This window comes from Ictalurus furcatus, chromosome 3 (assembly GCF_023375685.1).
Source record: "Ictalurus furcatus strain D&B chromosome 3, Billie_1.0, whole genome shotgun sequence".
NCBI classification, from domain to species: domain Eukaryota; kingdom Metazoa; phylum Chordata; class Actinopteri; order Siluriformes; family Ictaluridae; genus Ictalurus; species Ictalurus furcatus.
Genome location: NC_071257.1, coordinates 28178062 through 28199921, shown reverse-complemented (window position 1 = coordinate 28199921; position 21860 = coordinate 28178062). Strand labels below are relative to the sequence as shown.

Genomic DNA, 21860 nt, shown 5'->3' with positions numbered 1-21860 from the left:
GTATAGTCCTGTAACATGTATGTGTCTACATAGCTAAAAAAAATTACTCAAAATTAGACATGCACAACCAACCATTACTCATATATACAAGTACACAACCACACAATTTTATATATATGTAAAATATAAAAATTCTATGTTTTTCTTTGCTAAATAATAGTGTATTTTTAATACATTTATTAATTATTGTAGCTTATGTTGAGTTTCTTCTACGCAAGTCCATGTGTAAGCAGTTTCTTCAGAAATGAGTGTATTAATATAAACCTATTATTAAAACTAGAGCATTGATAGAAGGGTAGCATACCTTAATAACAATTTCCTAGAGCAAATCCTGGCAGGTGCTTTGTGGTCACAGAATGTTCGCAGAGCAAACTACTATTTTAAACCATTTCCTTCTACAGATTCAGTTTGAAATTAATCCAACAATGTGCCTTTTCTCCAGCCATCCTTAGACCAGTCAGAGTGGGCTATGGGGTGGTCCAGGATGACAGCTATATACAGTATGTTCTCAGAATGGAAAAAGATTTTAAAAAAAAAAAAAAAAGGGAGCCAGAACAAAAGAAGGAGTTCTTGTAACAGTAATGATGTAAGGGGGGGCATAGTCAGATAAATATAGGCTTATATCTATACAAGAATGAATTCTCAAGAGAGCATGAGAGTAATTAGCAACATCTATAAGGACAGATAATTATGGTTGCTTAACTGGGTCAGATTGACCTTGAGGCACCACGTCCTATCCACCCTTACATGTAGACCATGCTAACAATACTAGACTTTTTTGGTCAGATGACACACAGCATCATGTAGTTCATAATTAGGAATACACACATGGACAAATTGTAGAATTGAACAAAAGGGGCTTTTTTTTAAGTTGACTTTGGTGGACAGGCACATTTGGTGGACACCCAACACTGTTTATCACCTTGAGAACACCATCGTTACAGTGAAGCATGATGGTGGTAACATCATCCTGAGAGTTAGCCTCCCGCTTCATTGTCCATCTTTATGTAGTTTATTCCGTCTCCGTAATGTCTTCTAACAAACTCTGGGGCCTTAAAGGAATAGGTGTATTTATAGAGGTCACGTGACACTTTAACACGTGCACATAGGTGACCTCTAACTGATTATGTGACGTCTGATGGCAACTGGTTGCACTACAACTAAGTTAGGGATTTCACAGCAAAGCGGTGAATACTTATGTCTAATCCTTTCAGTGTAATGGGCTGTGTAATGTTGTGTAGATTCATAACATATATTTCTAGTTAATAATTTCAGTTCCAGGTTGTAACAGTATGAAATGTGGCAAAGTTCAAGGGGGTAAATACTTATGCAACGAACTATATGACGCAGTCTTTCTGAACTGAACAATGTTGCCAGATTGTCTTTATGGTGGTCTTTAAACCTGGATTTTATTTTTAAAAAACATAGGCAATTAGAATGCGACCAATGTCCAGTTGTTAACAGGTACTAAACAGATTTTTAATGATCGTGAACATGTTATATATTTTTTAGAATTTAACATTAATATAGTAAGTTTACAGTTTGATGGTGGTTTATTGAAAAGCTCTCCAATCTGGCAACCCTTCTGTCAGAATCGTACATTTATACCAATGGAAAGAAAGCTCTAAAATGTTAACTCTATTATGTCCTACTTAACATGGACATAGTTTGTGTCCATCCCATACAAATACTACTACTACTATTAATAATAATAATTTCAACAGCTAAGACTGGCACAAATTAATTCCTCGCCCTCCAACCGCAAAAGAACTAGGAGGCGGGATTACAGTGGAAGAGATTAACGCGATTGGTCCGCTCGATTCTCCGGGTTGATTTGCTGAATGTTGATTGGGCAATAGATCCTGCGACAGAAGGCTATGTTAATAATATCGCTCTGTGGCCTGGCACTAAATAAAACGGTGCTCATTTAGAAAGATTGGAGAAAGCAGGAGATTAAAAGCGAGGGGTTCTGTTTGTACAATTTTACTTTACAGCTAGAAACGTAGCATTGACCGAACGTTAACTGGAGGGGAAAAAAATGTCGGAGATTTAAATTCGCCCGTGGATTCCCTAATTTGATCATGCAGGATTATCTAGAAAATAGACGCTAATTTTTTTTTCCTGGACCGCCTCTGTATCAGGAACCAACTAACTGGATAGTTATAATACAGTCGATTTATTTTAGAATATTTAGGTGATATTGCTGTATTATATAAGTGGTGTAACGGAGGCTCATCGGTTTGCCGGAGAAGCAATAACAACTGAAGGTGGTGAGTACACTTTTCTGTATACAGTGCAGCTAGCTTAGCTCTCTCTCTCTCTCTCTCTCTCTCTCTCTCTCACACTCACTCACTCATACACACGCATAAAATATTAACCCACATACATTACTGTATATAGCTTGCATTGGCAGTGCGATTTTGTCGTTTAATAAAGGTCATGACTTGGCAAACATGACTGCGAGATAAATAAATCATGCCTGCTGTATGTCAGGTCAATAATAATATTGACATTTTTCAGAGTCATGCGACAGACTGATGCAGTGCTAGTTAGCCGGTTAGCTTTCTGTATTACAGCATCTTCATTTCCTGGGATTTCATTCACGTTAACTCGGTGTTTTTGTTGTAGTTTTTGCTTTTGTTTTAGTTTTTCTAAATATATAGAAATATAGATAGATAGATATGTACCTCAACAAATGGTAACTGTCAAGAATAAGGTTTTATCCAGTTGTGCTAGTTTAGACAAAATTGAACAAGGTTAAATGTGATTTCCTGGGCTTGGAGGTAACAGGTGCACTAGAGGAGGAGAAGTGCAAAGAAAGGACCAGGACACTTCACCGCCTTCACCTGTGTGCTCTTACAGCACTTATAATAATGAGGATGTACAGTTGCAATCAGAATGATTCAACCCCCATTGCAAATCAGGTTTATTGTCAAAATTTTCAGTCTTTTAGCTGTTTGCAATGAACAAATCAAACACAAGCAATTGAAATAATTCAACACAATGAATGCGTCTAGTGGTTTCAACAAAAAAATTCAATTGAAAATGCAACTTCTAATGACTTCTCCAGTCTAAAAATTATTCAGCCCCTTCATGGTAAGCATCTTCAGTACCTGATATGCAATGGGGGTTGAATAATTTTGATTGCAACTGTAACTGGCTAATAAATACATTCATTTATTGTCCTGGTCGGTGCTGTGGTGGATCTGGAGCCTATCCCGGGAACACCAGGAGTGAGGTGGGACTACACCGGATGTGAATGGGATGTCAGTACATCACAGGGTACCACACACATATATTTATACGTAGATTCACACACTCAGTCACACACAGACAACCGCAGTCTTGTATGTCCATTTACTGGCATGTTTTTGGGATGGGGAGGAAACCAGAGAACCCAGAGGAAACATGGGGAACTTGAGAAACTTTACACAGACGTTAACTGAGCTCAGGATCGAACCAGGAACCCTGGAGCTGTGAGGTGTAGTAATAATAACAGCACGTCCATACATCCATCCATTTTCCATACTGCTTATCTTAAACAGGGTCACAGGGGATCCTGGAGCCTATCCCAGGGAGCTCTGGGCACAAGGCAGGGGTAGGGTGCCAACTCATTGTAGGGTACAATCGCTCACACACTACGGACAATTTGGAAATGCCAATCAGCCTACGATGCATGTCTTTGGACTTGGGGAGGAAACCAGAGTACTCGGAGGAAACCCCCGAAGCATGGGGAGAACATGCAGAGGCCACGCACACAGGGTGGAGGCAGGATTCAAACCCCAACCCTGGAGGTGAAAGGCAAACATGCTAACCACCGTGCCCTGACCCCCCACCCCAAATAACAGCACTTCAAAATATTCATTCATTCATTCATTCATTTATTCATTCATCTTCATTCAACCGTTTTACTGAGGTCAGTCTTCCAGTGAATTCTGAAATCTGTTGCAGCTCATTTGTGCAGAGGAAGCATTCTGGGCATTCTGGACAGTCCACGTCCTTATCATCACCTATGGTCACGAGCTGTGACCAAAAGAAGCAACATTGTGACTACGGACAGCGGAAATGATGTTTCTCCGCAGCGTTGCTGGTTTTACGCTCTGTCACAATGTGAGGCGCTCGACAATCTAATAGAGCCTTGAAATAGAGCTGCTGCTCTACCAAATTGTTGAGTCTGTTGAAGTGGTTTGCGCACCTTACAAGGATCCCCCCAGGCTGGCTCCTGCCAAAGCTGTATCAGGCAAATCCAATAGAATGGAGACCCCAGGGCAGACCCAGGACCAGCTGGAGATTTTGTATAATTCAAGTTGACTTGGAAACATGGCTGTGGATACAGACTATAGAATTCTTAGATTTTCTAAATGCCTCATTGTCACTGCTGGGCAATAAACAGTCTGCCAAACAAAAGTATGTAGACAGCAGGGGTTCTGTGGAAGCTAGACTAGCATCTGTATAGAGTCTAAAGTCAGCACAATGACGCAGCAGGTAGCATTGCTGCCACACAGCTCCAGGGACCCCAGTTCGACCGTGATTTCAGGTTACTGTCTGTACGGTGTTTCACATGATCTTACCATGATGTTTATGTGGATTTTCTCTGGGTTTTCCTACCTCCAGAAAACATGCTGGTAAGTGGATATGCTTAAATTTCCCCTACTGTGAATGAGTGTTGGAATGTGTGTGTCCATGGTGCACTGGTGTCTCATTCAGGGTGTATTCCTACCTTGCACCCAGTGTTCTCGGGATAAGCTCTAGATCTATTTCAAACCTGACTAGGATGAAGTGGTTACTGAAGATGAGTAAATTAATATAGATACTAACTGTACACCTCCAAGACTGACTATCAAGGTAGGTCTGTTGTGTCCAGTAAGTGTACATATTACATGCTGCATCTGTTACACTCATGCCAGTGCAACACACACACACACACACACACACACACACACACACACACACATACTCCGCAATGTCTGTGCTGATGATCTGTCACCCAAATAATATCTGGTCTGCAGTGATGCTCTGGTGGTACTTTTCCATTGAAAGATGGACTGAGTGAAAGTGAAAGATGGACTGGACATGAGTGAAACACAACAAATGCTAATATTCATTTAATGCTGCAGATGTTAATTAAACATATTTACTGTTTCATTATGGTGGAGGAAAGGACAGATGTAGCTGTCAGGTAGGTTTAAGGATTTGTTCCTTTAAATAAAACTTGGGCTTGCTGATTAATCAATAGACACTTGCTTATACTGTACCTGTAACTGTTGGCTACATTATATACAGCCTTAAGACAAGTGAAAAATGTTAAGAAGATGCCAAAATATATTAGGCTAGCTGGTCAACTAACTAGCTGACATTAGTGGGGAACACAAAGACTTATAAATGGGAAACTTGTTGAAACATGTTGAAATGAACCTTCAAATTTTGGGGGTTTTTTTGTGGGGGGGAGGGGGAAGGGCAGTTCGGATGAGGTAAATGAAGTAAGGGAGAGTTATAGCACATGTACAGTGAGGACTAACTACTCGCCCACAGGGATGGACAATGCCCATACTAAGACGGTCGAGGAGGTGTTGGTGTACTTTGGAGTGAACGAGTCCACAGGTTTGAGCAGCGAGCACCTGAGGAAGAATCGCGAGCGATGGGGTGCCAACGGTAACCAACATTACACATACGACTATTATATTGTAACAGACCATCAAAACACTCTTGATTCTAACCCAGTTTGATCTTAAGAAGTTGCTGAATGTGGAGTATAATAAGTAGTAAGCAATGTGATGCACAGGAATTCATTTTAATTTCATTTTCTTCTCTTTTCTGTTCTTACTGGATCTAACAATTCGTCATGCAGAATTACCAGCAGAAGAAGGTAAGAAACACAAAGCTCTGGTCTGGGACTAATTAACGATAAGCATTCAAGGGCCGTACTCAGAGTCGCCGATTTCAGTCCCAAAGTTATGTCAGTATAACCATGTAAGATACAAAACCGAGGTCATGAAATTGCCAGAATCGCATATAACTAAGACACGCCTCTGTTTTCCTCAAGCTCCACCCCACGTGTATTTCTGGCATAACTTCTGAATAGTGCTTTAGTAGTTATGTCTGAGGTCTGAATACTGAAGTGCAAAATGAAGTCTTTACTGCTTGTATTTAAGTCCAACTCAAAATACAGCCTTTGGTCTTTTTAAAAGCCAATCTTTTAATCTCTTACATTGTCAGTATTAATCATGTTGGTGTATGACGAAAGGAACACAAAAATAAATCTAATAAGTAATCTAAAACTAGTACAGCAAAATAAAAATTCGTGGTTTGATTTAGTTCTGGTCAGCAATGACATGTTCTCCTGTGCGTTTGACAGCTAACGTGTTTTTATAAAGTTACGAACTTGTTAGGGGTTTCAGTAGAGGTAGGGTGCGAGTCCAGATGGAGGGGGTTCCAAAAATTTTTGGAGAGTTGCAGCTGGACTCAAAAAGGATGATAACACTGGAATAAAGAACTTGAGCTTCATTTTAATCCGTATTTTGAAAGAGTCAATGCTGAGGTAACTGTCTCATCATACACCATTACTAACCGTGAAACACTACCTGTGTAACAAACCCAGTACACATTAACAGTTCATTTGGAATCTGCAGTCAGAATAAAATGTAAGCTTAGCGACTATGTAGAAACAGTGTGTTTGTAGCTCTGGTTACTCTGGCTCTGTAAGTAAGTAAGAGGAGAGGACTTTGTTGATGTTCTCCTAACTCATCCTGTCTCTTCCTCTCTCTGTTTACAGGGAAGTCTCTCTGGGAATTGGTGCTGGAACAGTTTGAGGATCTGCTCGTGCGGATTCTGCTACTCGCAGCCTGCATTTCTTTTGTAAGCACTAATGGGCACCAACACATCACAGCTATGACGCTGAAATGAAATGACGCTGTCCCCCTCCCAACAATCCCCCCCCCCACTGTGCATTTAGTAATCTAATAAGCACCATTGCTAAGAACCTCTCAGATCCTAATTGCTACACTATATTGTGAATATAATACACATGCGCTCTTTCTCCATTTACTTATTCATCCTGTTCTGGGGAAGATGATTAGATTTCATGTCTCCCTCAGACCCTGGCCTGGTTTGAAGAAGGGGAGGGCACCATCACTGCTTTTGTAGAGCCTTTTGTAATCCTCCTTATCCTTATCGCCAATGCCATTGTGGGCGTGTGGCAGGTAAGTGATTGACAGCATACTTGGCAAAATATGCAACAACAAAAAAGCAAATACTTAGCAAAAATGCATATTTGACTCCAACATCACCTATAATAAATTGGTGCTAAATGGAAATTATATACATATACAGGCGCACACCTGGCCGCTTTAATAGGAACATCTGTACACCTGCTCATTCATGCAATTCTCCAATCAGCAAATCATGCAGCGATCATGTATCACCATAAGATCAAGCAGATACAGGTCAAGAGTTTCACTTAATGTTCGCATCAAACATCAGAATAGGGAAGATCTCGCTGACTGTGACGTGGCTGTTGGAAACTTCTAATCTCTTGGGATTTTCACACACAACCATCTTTCGAGTTTATAGAGGATGGTGCAACATCCAGTGAGCAGCATTCTTGTGAATTGAAAAACCTTGCTGATGATGGAGGTCAGAGGCGAATGGCTAAACTGGTTCTAGCTGACAGGAAGGCTGCAGTAACTCAAATAACAGTGGTGAGCCTGGAAAGCATCTCCAGATGCACAAAACATTACAATCACACACTGAGCAGAAGTGCAGATCGGGTTTCAGTCCTGTCAGCGAAGAACAGGAATCTGAGTGTACAGTGGGCACAGGTTCAGCTAAACTGGACAGTTGAAGATTGGTCTTGTGCTTTTGAAACCTTTCTCATTAACAAGATGTTTCTGCTCACTAGATGTTTTTAGTTTTCTGCAAACAAATTCTGTGCAAACTCTGGCGTAAAAATCTCAGGAGATCAGCAGTTGCCGAAATAATCAAACCAACACATCTGGCACCAACAACCATGCCACACTTAAAGTCACTGACATCACATTCTTATTGCTCTGATGTTTGATGTGAATTGAAACTCGTGACCCGTATCTGCATGATCCTATGCATTGTGCCACCGCCACATGACTGACTGGATAATTTTTTGAATGTGCACGTGTACAGATGTTCATAGTAAAGCGAACAGTGAGTGTACACATACATGTACATGCATATAAATAAATCTTTATTCACATTTGTTTATCTAGGAACGCAATGCGGAAAATGCCATTGAAGCACTGAAAGAATACGAGCCAGAAATGGGGAAGGTGTACAGACAGGACAGGAAGAGTGTGCAGAGAGTCCGAGCCAGAGATATTGTGCCTGGTGACATTGTAGAAGTGGCAGGTGAGCAGAAACGCTACACATGTCATCCTCTGCTGTGCTACACTGTGTTTAAGTGCTGGTTCTGTTCCCTGTCTGATTACTCAGTACATTAATGTAGCAGAATAAATGCATGCTAATACAGGCAAACATACAAGGTAATCAATGGTTGGTCAAATAATTTTCAGATAATCTTACATTTATGATTTATGTCCATAGATGTGTATCCTGAACAAATATGAATAGTACGGCTTAAAGTGCCTTGAAACGCGCAGTTATGTGATGTGTTGATGTAATTTCCACTGAAACAGGAAGTCAGGGCGGGACATATTGAGTGGCTCCTCCCCCTTTTGAATTTAAGCCATTTCCTTCTTAACCAACTTACAGTTGGAGGACTGAATAAAATGTGCACGTTCAAACAGCCAAACGCACATTTACGACCTATGCTGAACAACGGCAACTTTGGCAGGTGATTTTTATAATGTTGGTACGGGACACTTCAGATTCTAGAGCCACCTGATTGGACAGAAAATCTGATAAGAAGCTGAAGTGCGGAATGATGTCATCAAAACTGTTGATCCGTATTAGTGGTAGAGAGAGAATGTAAATATTGAATGCATATATCTTCTAAATGTGAATCTTGTCATTGTTTGGAGCGCACTGGCTTGTAGATCAGTTTACGACTAACGTATTCGCCACAAAATATCAATTACAAGTTTTTTCGATGAACATCACATGGTATGTATTTTGATGGACTTTTTCGGTGAAATTATAAAGTGCAGAAGATTTACAGTGCCTTCAAGAATTAAAAATGAGCAAAAAGTTATTTTATAAAATTAAAATTACACTTAATAATCAATGTTTTGGATAAACATCTCAATGTCTGATTGTATGTTTTGAGCTTGGTGTATGAATTGAAGACTGCAGTCTAAACCTACTAATTTAAATTAGTTTAAAATGTTCTGGATGAAGGAGGGTCCAAGATCTTCAAGAAGTGTCTACAAGCATGTGAGACATTACAGGAAGAGATCCAATGCTGTCGTTCTCTCCAGGACAGGCTTCACAAAATATCAAGCGTAAGGGGGGCAATCATTTTTAAACAAGTGTTCCAGAAAGAAGAAAAGCTCTGCTTGAGAAAGTGTTTTTTTTTTGTTGTGTTTTAAATAAAGTTATACAGCATCTCTCTATCAAAATAACACTCAAGGTTTGACAGCAATTCTAGAAGGAACTAAGATTGATGAAAGAGCAAAAATATATCATAATACTTTTATTTTTATTTTTTATATATATATATATATATATATATATATATATATATATATATATATATATATATATATAAAACATGAAGCTGGACAGTGTTGTAAAACTACTGATGATCCTCATGGACCTGTCTGAAAAGTGAATCAAGATGTAATTTTTCATGATAACAGTAGCGCATTCTCATATTGCCCAACCCGAAACGGCCTATAAAAATACTCGTAAAAGCCGAGTGAAGGTCTCTCACAGCCGGTCTGACAGTTACAGCTGGAGAGCATCTCTGCTGTGACGTGAGCTGGCCTTCTGTTTGCTTTGAGAGACCTATCAGCATTGCCTGCTCAGGATCACTATGATCACAAGTGTCCATCTCCGGGAAGCCATAAATACCCTGCTGGAAAAAGACCCAATGTTTTCTTAAGGAAGTGGTGAAGCGTTCCTATAATTTGTCCGGCTTGGTTAACCAGAATAACTATGTGTGGTAATTTGGCAATATTTAGAAAATACGTTGTATTAGAAATCAACTTGTTAAGTGAGTTGGATTTTTCAGTGTAGGCAGAAAGGGTTAAGGCCGCTTGTAATTATTGGCATACTATTTAAGCTCTATTTTAGGAATCCCAGAGGTTATGAATAAAAATAAGTTTGACATCCTTCTTTATGTGCCCTAAAACCACTGTCATGGGTTCTGAGTGGCGAGTGGAGACGGTACTTTCACTGTGTAGTGGTATTTGACTGGCTCGCCAACAAATGACAAAGGCATGAGAAAAATTTAAGTGGTGCATCTTGGTTCGTGCTTGTGTGGTTAAATCATTCAGTAGAGTCAGAGCCTTTAGTGATGATGTTGTGGATCGAACAGATTAAGTAAATGAATAGAATATTACATGATGAACATGGCTTGTTACTAAGCTCTGTATTCAGAACCTACCATGTATAAACACTAAATACACTAAAATCATTCGTTGCATGTGTAGTCATATGAAGGCTATTTTTAAAAGAATTCCCTCATTTAGTTTCGATAATTTAGATAGTAATCATTCATGTAGGACATGCTTCGGGCAGTTACTTTACATATTCTGCATCCTCCTCAGGCTTCTGTGTGTGTTGTAACATAAGCTATATCACTCAATTCTGTTATTCTGTAGTGTTTACATACCACAATCTATTTGCATAAGCTAATAATTACAAATTACTGGCGCCCCTGAAGGCTGTGTGCAGCTACTGGAAATGGAAAAGTACATGGCCTCTCGGTAAAGATAAAACACAGAGTGCTACAAAGTTTATAATGTAGTTTCCATAACATTGGTATATTTAAAGACATGACCACCCTGCTTTAAAAATCTTGCCAGGCTCTACAAGAAATTTGAGTGCTGATCTGGGGAAACCTTACACATGGGCAATTTTTGACATTTTCTGTTATATATAGTCATGGTCTACATGCTTTCCTGAACGGAAATGATTCTCTTTTTCCTTCAACTCAGTGTATGGTATTTTAAAGTCTCATTACCCTTCGTAGAAATGGGATAATAAACAAAATTAATTTACTTATGGAAAAACAACATTACTGCCAAATTTTAAATAAATGCATACACCGATCAGCCATAAGATTAAAACCACCTGCCTAATATTGTGTAGGTCCCCCTTGTGCCGCCAAAACAGCTCTGACGCGTTGAAGCACGGACTCCACAAGACCTCTGAAGGTGTGCTGTGGTATCTGGCACCAAGACGTTGGCAGCAGATCTTTTAAGTCCTGTAAGTTGTGAAGTGGGGCCTTCATGGATTGGACTTGTTTGTCTAGCACATCCCACAGATGCTCGATCAGACTGAGATCTTGGGAATTTGGAGGCCACACCTTGAACTCTGAACATTTTTTGCAGTGTGGCAGGGAGCATTATCCTGCTGAAAGAGGCCACTGCCATTACGGATTATCGTTGCTATGAAAGGGTGTACTTGGTCTACAACAATGTTTAGTAGGTGGTACATGTCAAAGTACCTTCCACATGAATGCCAGGACCCAAGGTTTCCCAGCAGAACATTGACCAGAGTGTCACACTGACTCCGCCGGCTTGCCTTCTTCCCAGAGTGCGTCCCCAGGTAAGCAACATGAACCCGGCTATCCACAGGCCACCTTCTTCCATTGGTCCATGGTCCAGTTCTGATACTCACGTGCCCATTGTAGGCGCATTGGTTGTTCTTCCTTGGACCACTTTTGGTAGGTACTAACCACTGCATACCGGGAACACCCCACAACACCTGCTTTTTTGGAGATGCTCTGACTCAGTCGTCCAGCCGTCACAATTTGACCCTTGTCAAAGTCGCTCAGATCCTTATGCTTACCCATTTTTCCTGCTTCCAACACATCAACTCTGAGAACTGACCGTTCACTTGCTGCCTAATCTATCCCACTCCTTGACAGGTGCATTTGTAAAGAGGTGATGTTATTCATGTCACCTGTCAGTGGATTTAATGTTATGGCTGATCGGTGTCTGTTTACAGTGAAATGAGTTATCACTTTGATAAGTCGTCTCTCCCACTCATGATGAACTCGTGTTAACACATCTGCTGTTATGCATGTTATTGCATGTGCATTGCTGCAGCTTCCTGATCCGGCCATGAGAATAATTTCAGTACATTCTTCATTTGTCAAAGGCATTCTTAAAGGCTATCTGAAACAAAATATTTCATATAAACTAGGTATAAAAATTTTTGGAAGACATTTTGTGACAAGTGTTAATTTTCCCTGTGTATGGAGACTTTTTGGACACCCTGTAATTTGAATGTTTTTTTTTTTCAAGGACATGGCAATGATTTTATCTTAGCCTGACCATATTAAAGACCACTTTTCCATCCCTTTGCCCTTTTTGCAGTGGGTGATAAGGTTCCAGCGGACATCAGACTGACGTCCATTCGTTCCACCACTCTGAGAGTGGACCAGTCCATTTTGACGGGGGAGTCTGTTTCAGTGCTCAAACACACAGACCCTGTCCCGGATCCACGCGCTGTAAACCAGGACAAGAAAAACATGCTCTTTTCTGTAAGTGTGTATACATGTGCATGTGAGAATCATCTCTTTTTTTAATAGTACAACTGATGCTTGCGTGCGTGTACAAAGTGTGCCTGAGATGTTTTGTTAGTGTGCACATGACAAGTTTATGTCCATGTGCTCGGTGTGAGTCTGTGTGTTTGCTGGGCCTATCCGTGTGCTGAATAAAACATCAGACGTGCTGTTTGCTCTCACTTGGTTGGAGAAGTGATGTCACAAGCACTTTGAGCTTTCAAATGGATAATGACCAGGCATCAGCCTCAAAGACCACACACAAACATACTCCAAAGCTTCCATTACTTCTCTCCAGCTGAGAAGCTTTAATGGCTCTTGCATGTCATAAAAGCACACGATTAGATGTTCAGACCTCCAACTCTGCGAGTATTAAAGATGCAGCTTGTACGTTTAAAAGTGTTTCTTGACCAGTGCATGACAGTTCATGTCATTTTGAAGCCACAGTAATTCGCAATAATGGCATGCAGTTGATAGCATTCAGTTGTTCATTGTTCCTCATCATTAGTTCAGTCCCCGATGATTAATTCTTCCTGTTTTCACAAAGGCTGGGGTTATATTTAATTTGTAGATCTGCAACCGTTTTTCAAACACCATTGTTTGCATACTGGTCTGCATACCTTTTGTACATCTGCAAGATTAAATGTTCTGTCCACTAGGGGGCATGTCAGAGTCAAAAGATACCTTGCCGTTACTGGAATACCTTCTTTGATTACTTTAGTTGATTTTGCACAACAGCGTGCACAGTACATAAGGCAGGATTTAAAGACAAACTCCACTGTGAAGCACATTCAGTATGTTTATATTGAGACATTTGTGATTGTGTTCAGCGATTCATGTTGGTTGGTGCTGTAATTTTGTTCTTCGGTAAGTTTGAGGTTGCCGTGTGGTCATCACTGGGTGACCGTATTAGTGCAGTTACAGTGATGTCTAATAGAAAAAATTTCAAACATGAGGGATAACAGTCAGGTTTTGCTGTTAGCTCCTTAAAGCAAATAGCAAGAGACACACAATGAACACGTTTAAAGAATTTACGATATGCACTACAGCTATCTAACATTTACACTTACAGGATTTAGGAGAGGTGGGCATGGTGACTTAGTGGGTAGCATGTTTGCCTCACACTTCTGAGGTCAATTAACCAAGAAACCAGAAACAGTCATTTCCAAAAGATTCTGCATTTATAAACTTTATATATTTAAAATCTATCTTTGAATCAAAATGTATTAAAATGACATTATATAAGTGTGACTATAGTTGTGTTCTAATATTGAAGATGTTTTGCCACACTTCATATATTAATGAAGCCTCTCAGATAAGCGGCGAAACTCATGAGTGCCAAGATTATAACCTATTATAAATCCAGTGATCTGTGAGTTTCTACCACACATTTTGAAACGCTTGAAACTCTGCAAACAGTTTAATCCCAGGTCTTGTGTGTGTTGATGCACAGGGCACGAACATTGCAGCGGGGAGAGCAATAGGTGTCGTAGTGGCCACCGGAGTGCAGACAGAAATCGGTAAAATCAGGGACGAGATGGCAGCCACAGATCCAGAACGGACGCCTTTACAGCAAAAACTAGACCAGTTCGGGGAGCAACTCTCAAAGGTAGTGTGCTCCGTTTATTTTCACTGCCACTTTCTTTCTTCTGCTTCCTGCCTTCCTACACTCTCACACATTTATTACTGTAGGTTAGCCTTTTTCCTCACTGCCTTGTTCATAACTAAGTTTGCGAACAGAACAGATTTTTTTGAATGTTTCATTTTGTACTACTGTACACCTACTGTATCTCCTATTACACACATTATATTCATTTTCATCATCTCCCCCACACATCATTTTCTCTCTGTCAAGCTGGTATGATTTTAACTGAATGTGTCATTGTAAGTGTTTCTGTGGTGATTTTTACTACAGTAGAGTGTACGTCTATATAAATACAGTCGCCTCCAAAACTATTGGAACGGCAAAGCCAGTTCAATTCTTTTTGCTGTAGACATTTGGGTTTGAGATTAAAAGCTGAATATGAGAAGAGAGTTTAGAATTTCAGCTTTTATTTCCTGCTGTTTATATGTAGATGTCTTAAACGACATTGATACAAAATGTGCTATATTCAGACCAGCCAATTTGTAGTCAAGCAAAAATATCGGAACTTGTGTTTCTTGTTACCCAGGTGTGTCCTGTTAAATTGATTATTTCAACAGTAAATAGCTCTGAACATGTACTCTTGGTTTTAGTTTTCGGTTTCACCTGTGAAGACTGTATTCATTGTTTAATAGGATAAGCCAACATGAAGACCAGAGGAATAACACACTTCAAGGACGTGCTGTTATCGGAAAATAATCGACTTCAGGATGGTAACAGTAACTGCACTTTGTGTTGGGCCACTTCACACCAACCTGACGATGATTATTTTCCTATAACGACACACCGTGCCATTTTATAACTCGGTTTATTATTGTGTATATGTTATTCTTTAATAGTTTAGAGTTACATCTTCAGGAGTGTATTAAATGTCGCTATGGTTATAACCACTCTCTGTAAAGTTTATGCCTAAATCAATATAATACAGAAATCTTAGAAAGCCTCATCTTTCTGTTTTATTTCTTGCTGTCTCTAGGTGATCACGGTGATCTGTGTGGCAGTATGGGGCATTAACATCGGACATTTCAATGATCCTGTACATGGTGGCAGCTGGCTGAGAGGAGCTGTGTATTATTTTAAGATCGCCGTGGCTTTGGCCGTAGCTGCCATCCCGGAGGGTACAGAGTACATCTCAATCTCTTTTGAGCTCTTTCATGCAAAAGAATTGTACCATAAGCTTAGACTACATACAATCTTTTGTGTTAATGAGGCTAATTGGCTACCACATGCATATGTACAGTACACACAAAGACACATTCATATTGTGTATCTTATCTATTAGAAGCATACATAGAATACACCCTCCTTAAGAATCACCACTTTAATGACCTGTTTTTGCATCTTATGTTTCTCTTTTCTCTCTGTCTGTCGTCTGTCTCGTAGGTCTTCCTGCTGTCATCACCACCTGCCTGGCTTTGGGCACACGTCGGATGGCGAGGAAAAACGCCATTGTGCGCTCGCTGCCTTCCGTGGAGACTCTGGGCTGCACATCGGTCATCTGCTCTGACAAAACTGGCACCCTCACCACCAATCAGATGTCCGTCTGCAGGGTGAGACAGAACATTTCAATTCAACATTGTGTTCAGTACACTTCCTTAGACATTTTGTTCTAAGATTGTGCCAATAACAGCAGCTTTGGCAGGTTGCCTCACCATGTGTGAGGTTGTTGTTATACTTTAGTTTAACTATGCATGCTCGTGATGGCTGATTCACTCATTCTGAGCTTTCTCGGTGTATTGCAGAAATGACCATTTACCAGCATACTGTGTGACCCAAACAATATTTCGATGATGCCAATGTAGACTGTTTTATATAAAGCAATATATAGGACAACAGGAAGGAAGACTCCAACCCATATTTTGGTGTCTATCCAGGGAACACTGGGCACAGGGCAGGAATATACACACCTTCAAGGGACAGTCTAGGAACAATTTAGATTGTCCAGACCATGTATGGTCATGTTTTTCAAAAGTGGGAGGAAACCGGAGGAAAACCTATGCAGACAATATACAAAACTCAGCTCAACCCAAACTCAGGATAGAAGCTATTGGAGCTGTTCGATGACAACACTACCTGCTGCATCACCCACGTGAAATTGTCTAACAACTTCCTGTTAGTTTAGTGTTTATATAATAGTGTAATGAATATGATTGCCCACTGGAATTTAGACAAATACATGGCTATAATAAATACAGTGCCCTCCACTAATATTGGTACCCTTGGTAAATATGAGCAAAGAAGGCTTTCTTTATTGTTTAACCTTATGATCTTTTGTTAAAAAAATGTCACAAAAATACTCTGCTCTCATCGATATCAAACAATTGCAAACAAAATACAGGTTTATAAAAAATAACATATCTGTTAAATATAGGTGTGCAACAATTATCGGCACCCTTTTAGTCAAAACTTTGTGCTACCTCCCTTTGCCAAGATAACAGCTCTGAGTCTTCTCCTATAATGCCTGATGAGGTTGGAGAATACATGGTAAGGTATCTGAGACCATTCCTCCATACAGAATCTCTCCAGATCCTTCTAATTTGGAGGTCCACACTGGTGGACTCTCTTCTTCAGTTCACCTCACAGGTTTTCTTACTGGGATGGCCGTGGCAGGACTTTGATTTTGTTGTCAGTAAACCATTTTTGTGTTGATTTTGATGTATGTTTTGGATCACTGACCTGCTGGAAGATACATTTTAAGCTTTCTGGCAGAGGCAGTCAGGTTTTCATTTAATATCTGTTGATATTTGACATGTCCATGATGCCATGTATCTTAACAAAATGTCCAGGTCCTCTGGCAGAAAAACAGCCCCAAAACATTAAAGTGCCATCACCATATTTAACCGTGGGCATGAGGTACTTTTCCATATGGCTACCTTTCTGTGTGCACCAAAACCACCTCTGGTGTTTATTGTCAAAAAGCTCTATTTTTGTTTCATCTGACCATAGAACCCGATCCCATTTGAAGTTACAGTAGTGTCTGGCACACTGAAGACACTTGAGTTTGTTTTTCGATGAGAGTAGAGTCTTTTTTCTTGAAACCCTTCCAAACAACTTGTGGTGATGTAGGTGACTTCAGATTGTAGTTTTGGAGACTTTCTGACCCCAAGACGCAACTAACTTCTGCAATTCTCCAGCTGTGATCCTTGGAGATTTTTTGGCCACCCAAACCATCCTCTTCACAGTGCGTTGAGACAATATAGACACACGTCCTCTTCCAGGTTGATTCATAACATTTCCAGTTGATTGGAACTTAATTATTGCCCTGATGGTGGAAATGGGCATTTTCAATGCTTGTACTATTTTCTTATAGCCACTTCCCATTTTGTGACGCTCAACAACCTTTTGCTGCACATCACAGCTAGATTCCTTGGTTTTACCCATTGTTATGAATGACTAAGGGAATTTGGCCTATGTGTTACCTCATATTTTAACCCCTGTGAAACAGAAAGTCATGGTTGAACAATTTCCTGTTCTTAGTCACCCAGGTGTAGTAAAAAAAATGTAAAATATCAATGGGAATATACTTCAAATATATTTTTCTCATATGAATTCATAAGGGTGCCAGTAATTGTTGCACACCTATATCTAACAAATATATATATATTTATAAACCTGTGTAGTGTTTGCAATTGTTTGATATCCATGAGAGCAGAGTATTTTTTTGAACAAAATATCAAAAGGTTAAACAATAAAGACAATTTTTCACAGCCTTCTTTGCTCATATTTACCAAGGGTGCCAATATTCGTGACTATTTGGCACTGTAATATTAGATAGAAGGTTTTAGTATGCACTAGTGTATGACAGCAACACCTATGATGAAAGATTTTGGGTTTTTTTAAGCTAACACTTTGTCTGCAATTAAGTGACATTTCCATGCTGCGCCATAGCAAAATCTACATTCCAGAAGGCTTGGGGAAAAAAAAAAAAAAAAAAAACAACTTATCTCGGCATGTAAACCAGTGAGGGTTATTTTAGGCTCTTTTCTGCCCTCCAGTGGATAAAGCTTTTTATCCTAGAAATGCACAGAAGATACAGTAAACTATACTGTACAGGCAAGTGTGTGAATAGCGCAGTTACGTGTCAAGTCCACACCGTCCTTAAATGTGTCCCAAACTACATTTGTTTAACTTTTACCGTTACCTAAATTTAATTTTGTTACATGATTATTACAAACCTGTCGCTGTAAAAGTCTGCGGGATCAAATTGTATGTAAATATCTTGCTTGCCCAGTGAAACCGATTCTGAATCTGATAGAGAGTTTTATGTAATGCAGATTCCTCCTAATGTGATTTTTTACTGATAAATGCATGACTGTAGTGCCCGAATAACTTAACTTGTTCTATTATAATAACTTGTTCTATTCACAAATAGATTGTATAACAGATAACATAAAACAGAATGATTGAGCACAGCTCTAATGATTATAATTAACTTTCGGTGTGTGTGTGTGCGCGTGTGCGCGCGTGTGTGTGTGTGTGTGTGTGTGTGTGTGTGTGTGTGTGTGTGTGTGTGCGCGGGCATGCACGCATGTGTGTGAAGATGTTTGTAGTGGAGAAGGTCGCAGGCGAGAGGTGTGTTCTGAATGAGTTTTCAGTAACAGGATCCACTTATGCACCTGAAGGAGATGTGTGAGTGATTTTAACATTTACTTACACACACACAATATCTGACTAACCATAATACAACTGCCATTGCTTCTATACCTGTGTCATTGGCCTGCTCTTGATGTACACATAATATTTGTAATTGTGGACTCACACTTATTTTCCTCTTTGCCAAATTTACTCTTCTCTTCCTTGTCCCTGAGATCTTTTTTCTCTCCGCACAGATACAGGGATGGTGCAGTGGTGCGCAGTAGTCAGTATGATGCCCTGGTGGAACTGGCCACAATCTGTGCCCTGTGTAATGATTCTTCTCTGGACTACAATGAGGTGTGTGTACACGTATCCACTCATAAACACACACATGAGAAACAGCAGTGCATTTTTAAGCGTTTTCTTAGTTTAATCTGTATAAAGTCTATTTCACGCTGCACCAACAGACCCGTGCCGTGGAGACACGTTTGTCGGGTTTGGTCAGATCAGTGTGTTAACCCTGTTGGTCTGTGTTTGTTTTCACCGACTGAACACGTTCAATTGGCGTTTGTCGGTCGTGGAGGGTCTCAGCAGTGTGGTATGCTTTTCGTACAAACTTTAACGTAATCTACCCTGGGCATGAATCTTTCCGATGACTATGAGGCAAGCGTCCCTAAAAACTCCATAGAACTGAAATCCCACTCGCTAGCTGCTAGGCGTGTTAATACATTGTTGTGGGTAAAATGGCAGGTTTCTGGATGATTCAGAAAGAAGTGGATAAATTAAAGTTGCGATCAAAATGATTCAACCCCCATTGCAAATCAGGTTTATTGTTAAAATTTACAGACGTTCAGCTGTTTGCAATGAACAAATCAAACACAAGCAATTGAAATAATTTAACACAACGAATGCGTCAAGTGGTTTCCCCAAATTCAACTGAAAATGTAACTTTTAATGATTTCTCCAGTTTCAAAATTATTCAATCCCTTCATGGCAAGAAATCTTTAGTAATTAGTAGAGCACCCTTTTGCTGTTATGACCCGCTGCAAATGAGATGCATAGCTATAGATTTGCAATGGGGGTTGAATAATTTTGATTGCAACTGTATGTATCAATGTGTTATTTAAATAAAATTGCTTATTTTGACCCCTGGTAGGGATCATCTGCTCTTGTTGTTTTGGTTTTAATTGGGATCATCATAAGAAGTAAGAAGCAAAATCGCAACAAATGTTTATAACTTACATTTGTGTAAAAATATCGTTCATAATATATGGAATGCACTTATATAGTGCTTTTATGCAAAGTGCATTACACTGTCTCATTCACCCATTCACACACACACTCACACACCAATGGTAGCAGAGCTGCCATGCAAGGCGCTAACTTGCCATCGGGAGCAACTTGGGGTTCAGTGTCTTGCCCAAGGACACTTCGGTGTGTGGAATCATGTGGAATCATGCCGGGAATCGAACCGCCAACCGTACGATTAGTGGACAACCCGCTCTACCACCTGAGCCACAGCAGTCCACATATATGATCTTAAGATGTGTTATTCAGAGTTGTAGAAACTGATTGGGGGCAAACCGAGCAAAATGTTGAACACGCCACACATCCTCTATCTCTCACATCGCAACGACCAAGGGTTCACCCTTAACCGCTTCCGTTTCACTCTTTGTCTTTTCAGGCCAAGACCAACATGTAAAGACGCTGATACTAGTAATAGTAAAATTACACAGTAATAATAATAATCACTTTTTGATTGTGCTTGAAGGATCATCCATTTCTAAACCAGTCTGACCGTCCATAAAAACGTTGGTCGGCGTCTATCAGGGCAGTGCGAACTAGGCTTCAGTGAAACACACAAATTTTGTGTGATTCACAATGAAATAAGGAAATACAGAATAGTAAACATTTATCTATAAGATGGTCTATAAGATAACTATTGTAACTATAATGATGTTGATTATTAATGATTACTGTGATATAACATAATCTCTTCATTTCATTCTCTCTCCCTCTCATACAAAATCCACGCCTACATAGAGTAAATGTGTGTATGAGAAGGTGGGGGAAGCTACAGAGACCGCTCTGTGCTGTCTAGTGGAAAAGATGAATGTGTTCGACACAGACCTGAGGAGCCTCAGCCCTGTAGAGAGGGCTACTGCGTGCTGTTCGGTGAGAGTGGGTGAGAGTGGGTGGGAGTGGATGAGAGTGGATGAGAGTGGATGAGAGTGGATGAGAGTGGATGAGAGTGGATGAGAGTGGATGGGAGTGGGTGGGAGTGGGTGAGAGTGGGTGAGAGTGGGTGAGAGTGGGTGAGGCTGGGTGAAAGGATGAGTGTGTGTGTGGATGAGAATGTGAGTATAGTGAATGTTCTCTGCATTGAACATTTACAGTGAGTGAATTGCTGTCTGTCCCCCTCTCGGTTTGCCTTCAGGTGATAAAGCAATTACTGAGGAAAGAGCTGACACTGGAGTTTTCTCGAGACAGGAAGTCTATGTCTGTCTTCTGCTCTCCTAACAAACTGACCCGCTCGACCACAGGAGCCAAGATGTTTGTTAAGGTCCGCTTGTCTTCTTTTCTCTTCGTGTTTACAATTTCTTTTCCCTAAAGCCGAATTTTAGCATAACGACCAGTTATCCAAGTTGTTGCTTTTGTACGAGAGCCTTACTCATTTCCCTCGTCTCTCGATTTGATCACATCTCTTTCAAACACAGGGGGCACCAGAGAGCGTTCTGGAGCGCTGCCATTGGATCCGGATTGGTGGTGGGACACGGGTGCCCTTGACCTCTGACCTTAGGGAACAGCTCTTAGGCACAGTCAGAGAGTGGAGTTCAGGTCGTGACACCCTACGCTGCCTTGCCATGGCAACCAGAGATTTGCCACCCGACCCACGAACCCTGAACCTGGAGAAATCATCTGCCTTCTCTGAGTACGAGGTAATTAAGGCTGAGCAACATGGCCCGTGTAGGTGCTTTTATT

The 21860-nt window shown here is 40.3% G+C and overlaps 1 protein-coding gene across 3 annotated transcripts in view; it reads left to right on the top strand.

Annotated features, from left to right (window-relative positions):
• The first annotated feature begins 1222 nt into the window (after window positions 1–1222).
• Window positions 1223–21860, top strand: part of si:dkey-28b4.8 (sarcoplasmic/endoplasmic reticulum calcium ATPase 2) — a 31412-nt gene continuing 10774 nt past the window's right edge. Inside the window, exons 1-15 of one of the 3 annotated variants that reach the window (XM_053621865.1) lie at window positions 1223–2270; window positions 5533–5652; window positions 5849–5866; window positions 6773–6855; window positions 7095–7199; window positions 8238–8376; window positions 12474–12640; window positions 14115–14270; window positions 15280–15421; window positions 15687–15853; window positions 18844–18932; window positions 19133–19235; window positions 20922–21053; window positions 21316–21441; window positions 21596–21817. In XM_053621865.1, coding sequence (XP_053477840.1) covers window positions 5535–5652; window positions 5849–5866; window positions 6773–6855; window positions 7095–7199; window positions 8238–8376; window positions 12474–12640; window positions 14115–14270; window positions 15280–15421; window positions 15687–15853; window positions 18844–18932; window positions 19133–19235; window positions 20922–21053; window positions 21316–21441; window positions 21596–21817 — 1767 coding nt within the window. In that variant the 5' untranslated portion in view covers window positions 1223–2270; window positions 5533–5534. Of the gene's footprint in view, window positions 2271–5158; window positions 5180–5532; window positions 5653–5848; window positions 5867–6772; window positions 6856–7094; window positions 7200–8237; window positions 8377–12473; window positions 12641–14114; window positions 14271–15279; window positions 15422–15686; window positions 15854–18843; window positions 18933–19132; window positions 19236–20921; window positions 21054–21315; window positions 21442–21595; window positions 21818–21860 lie in introns of those variants that run through there. The other 2 variants (XM_053621863.1, XM_053621864.1) reach the window with 2 other exon arrangements.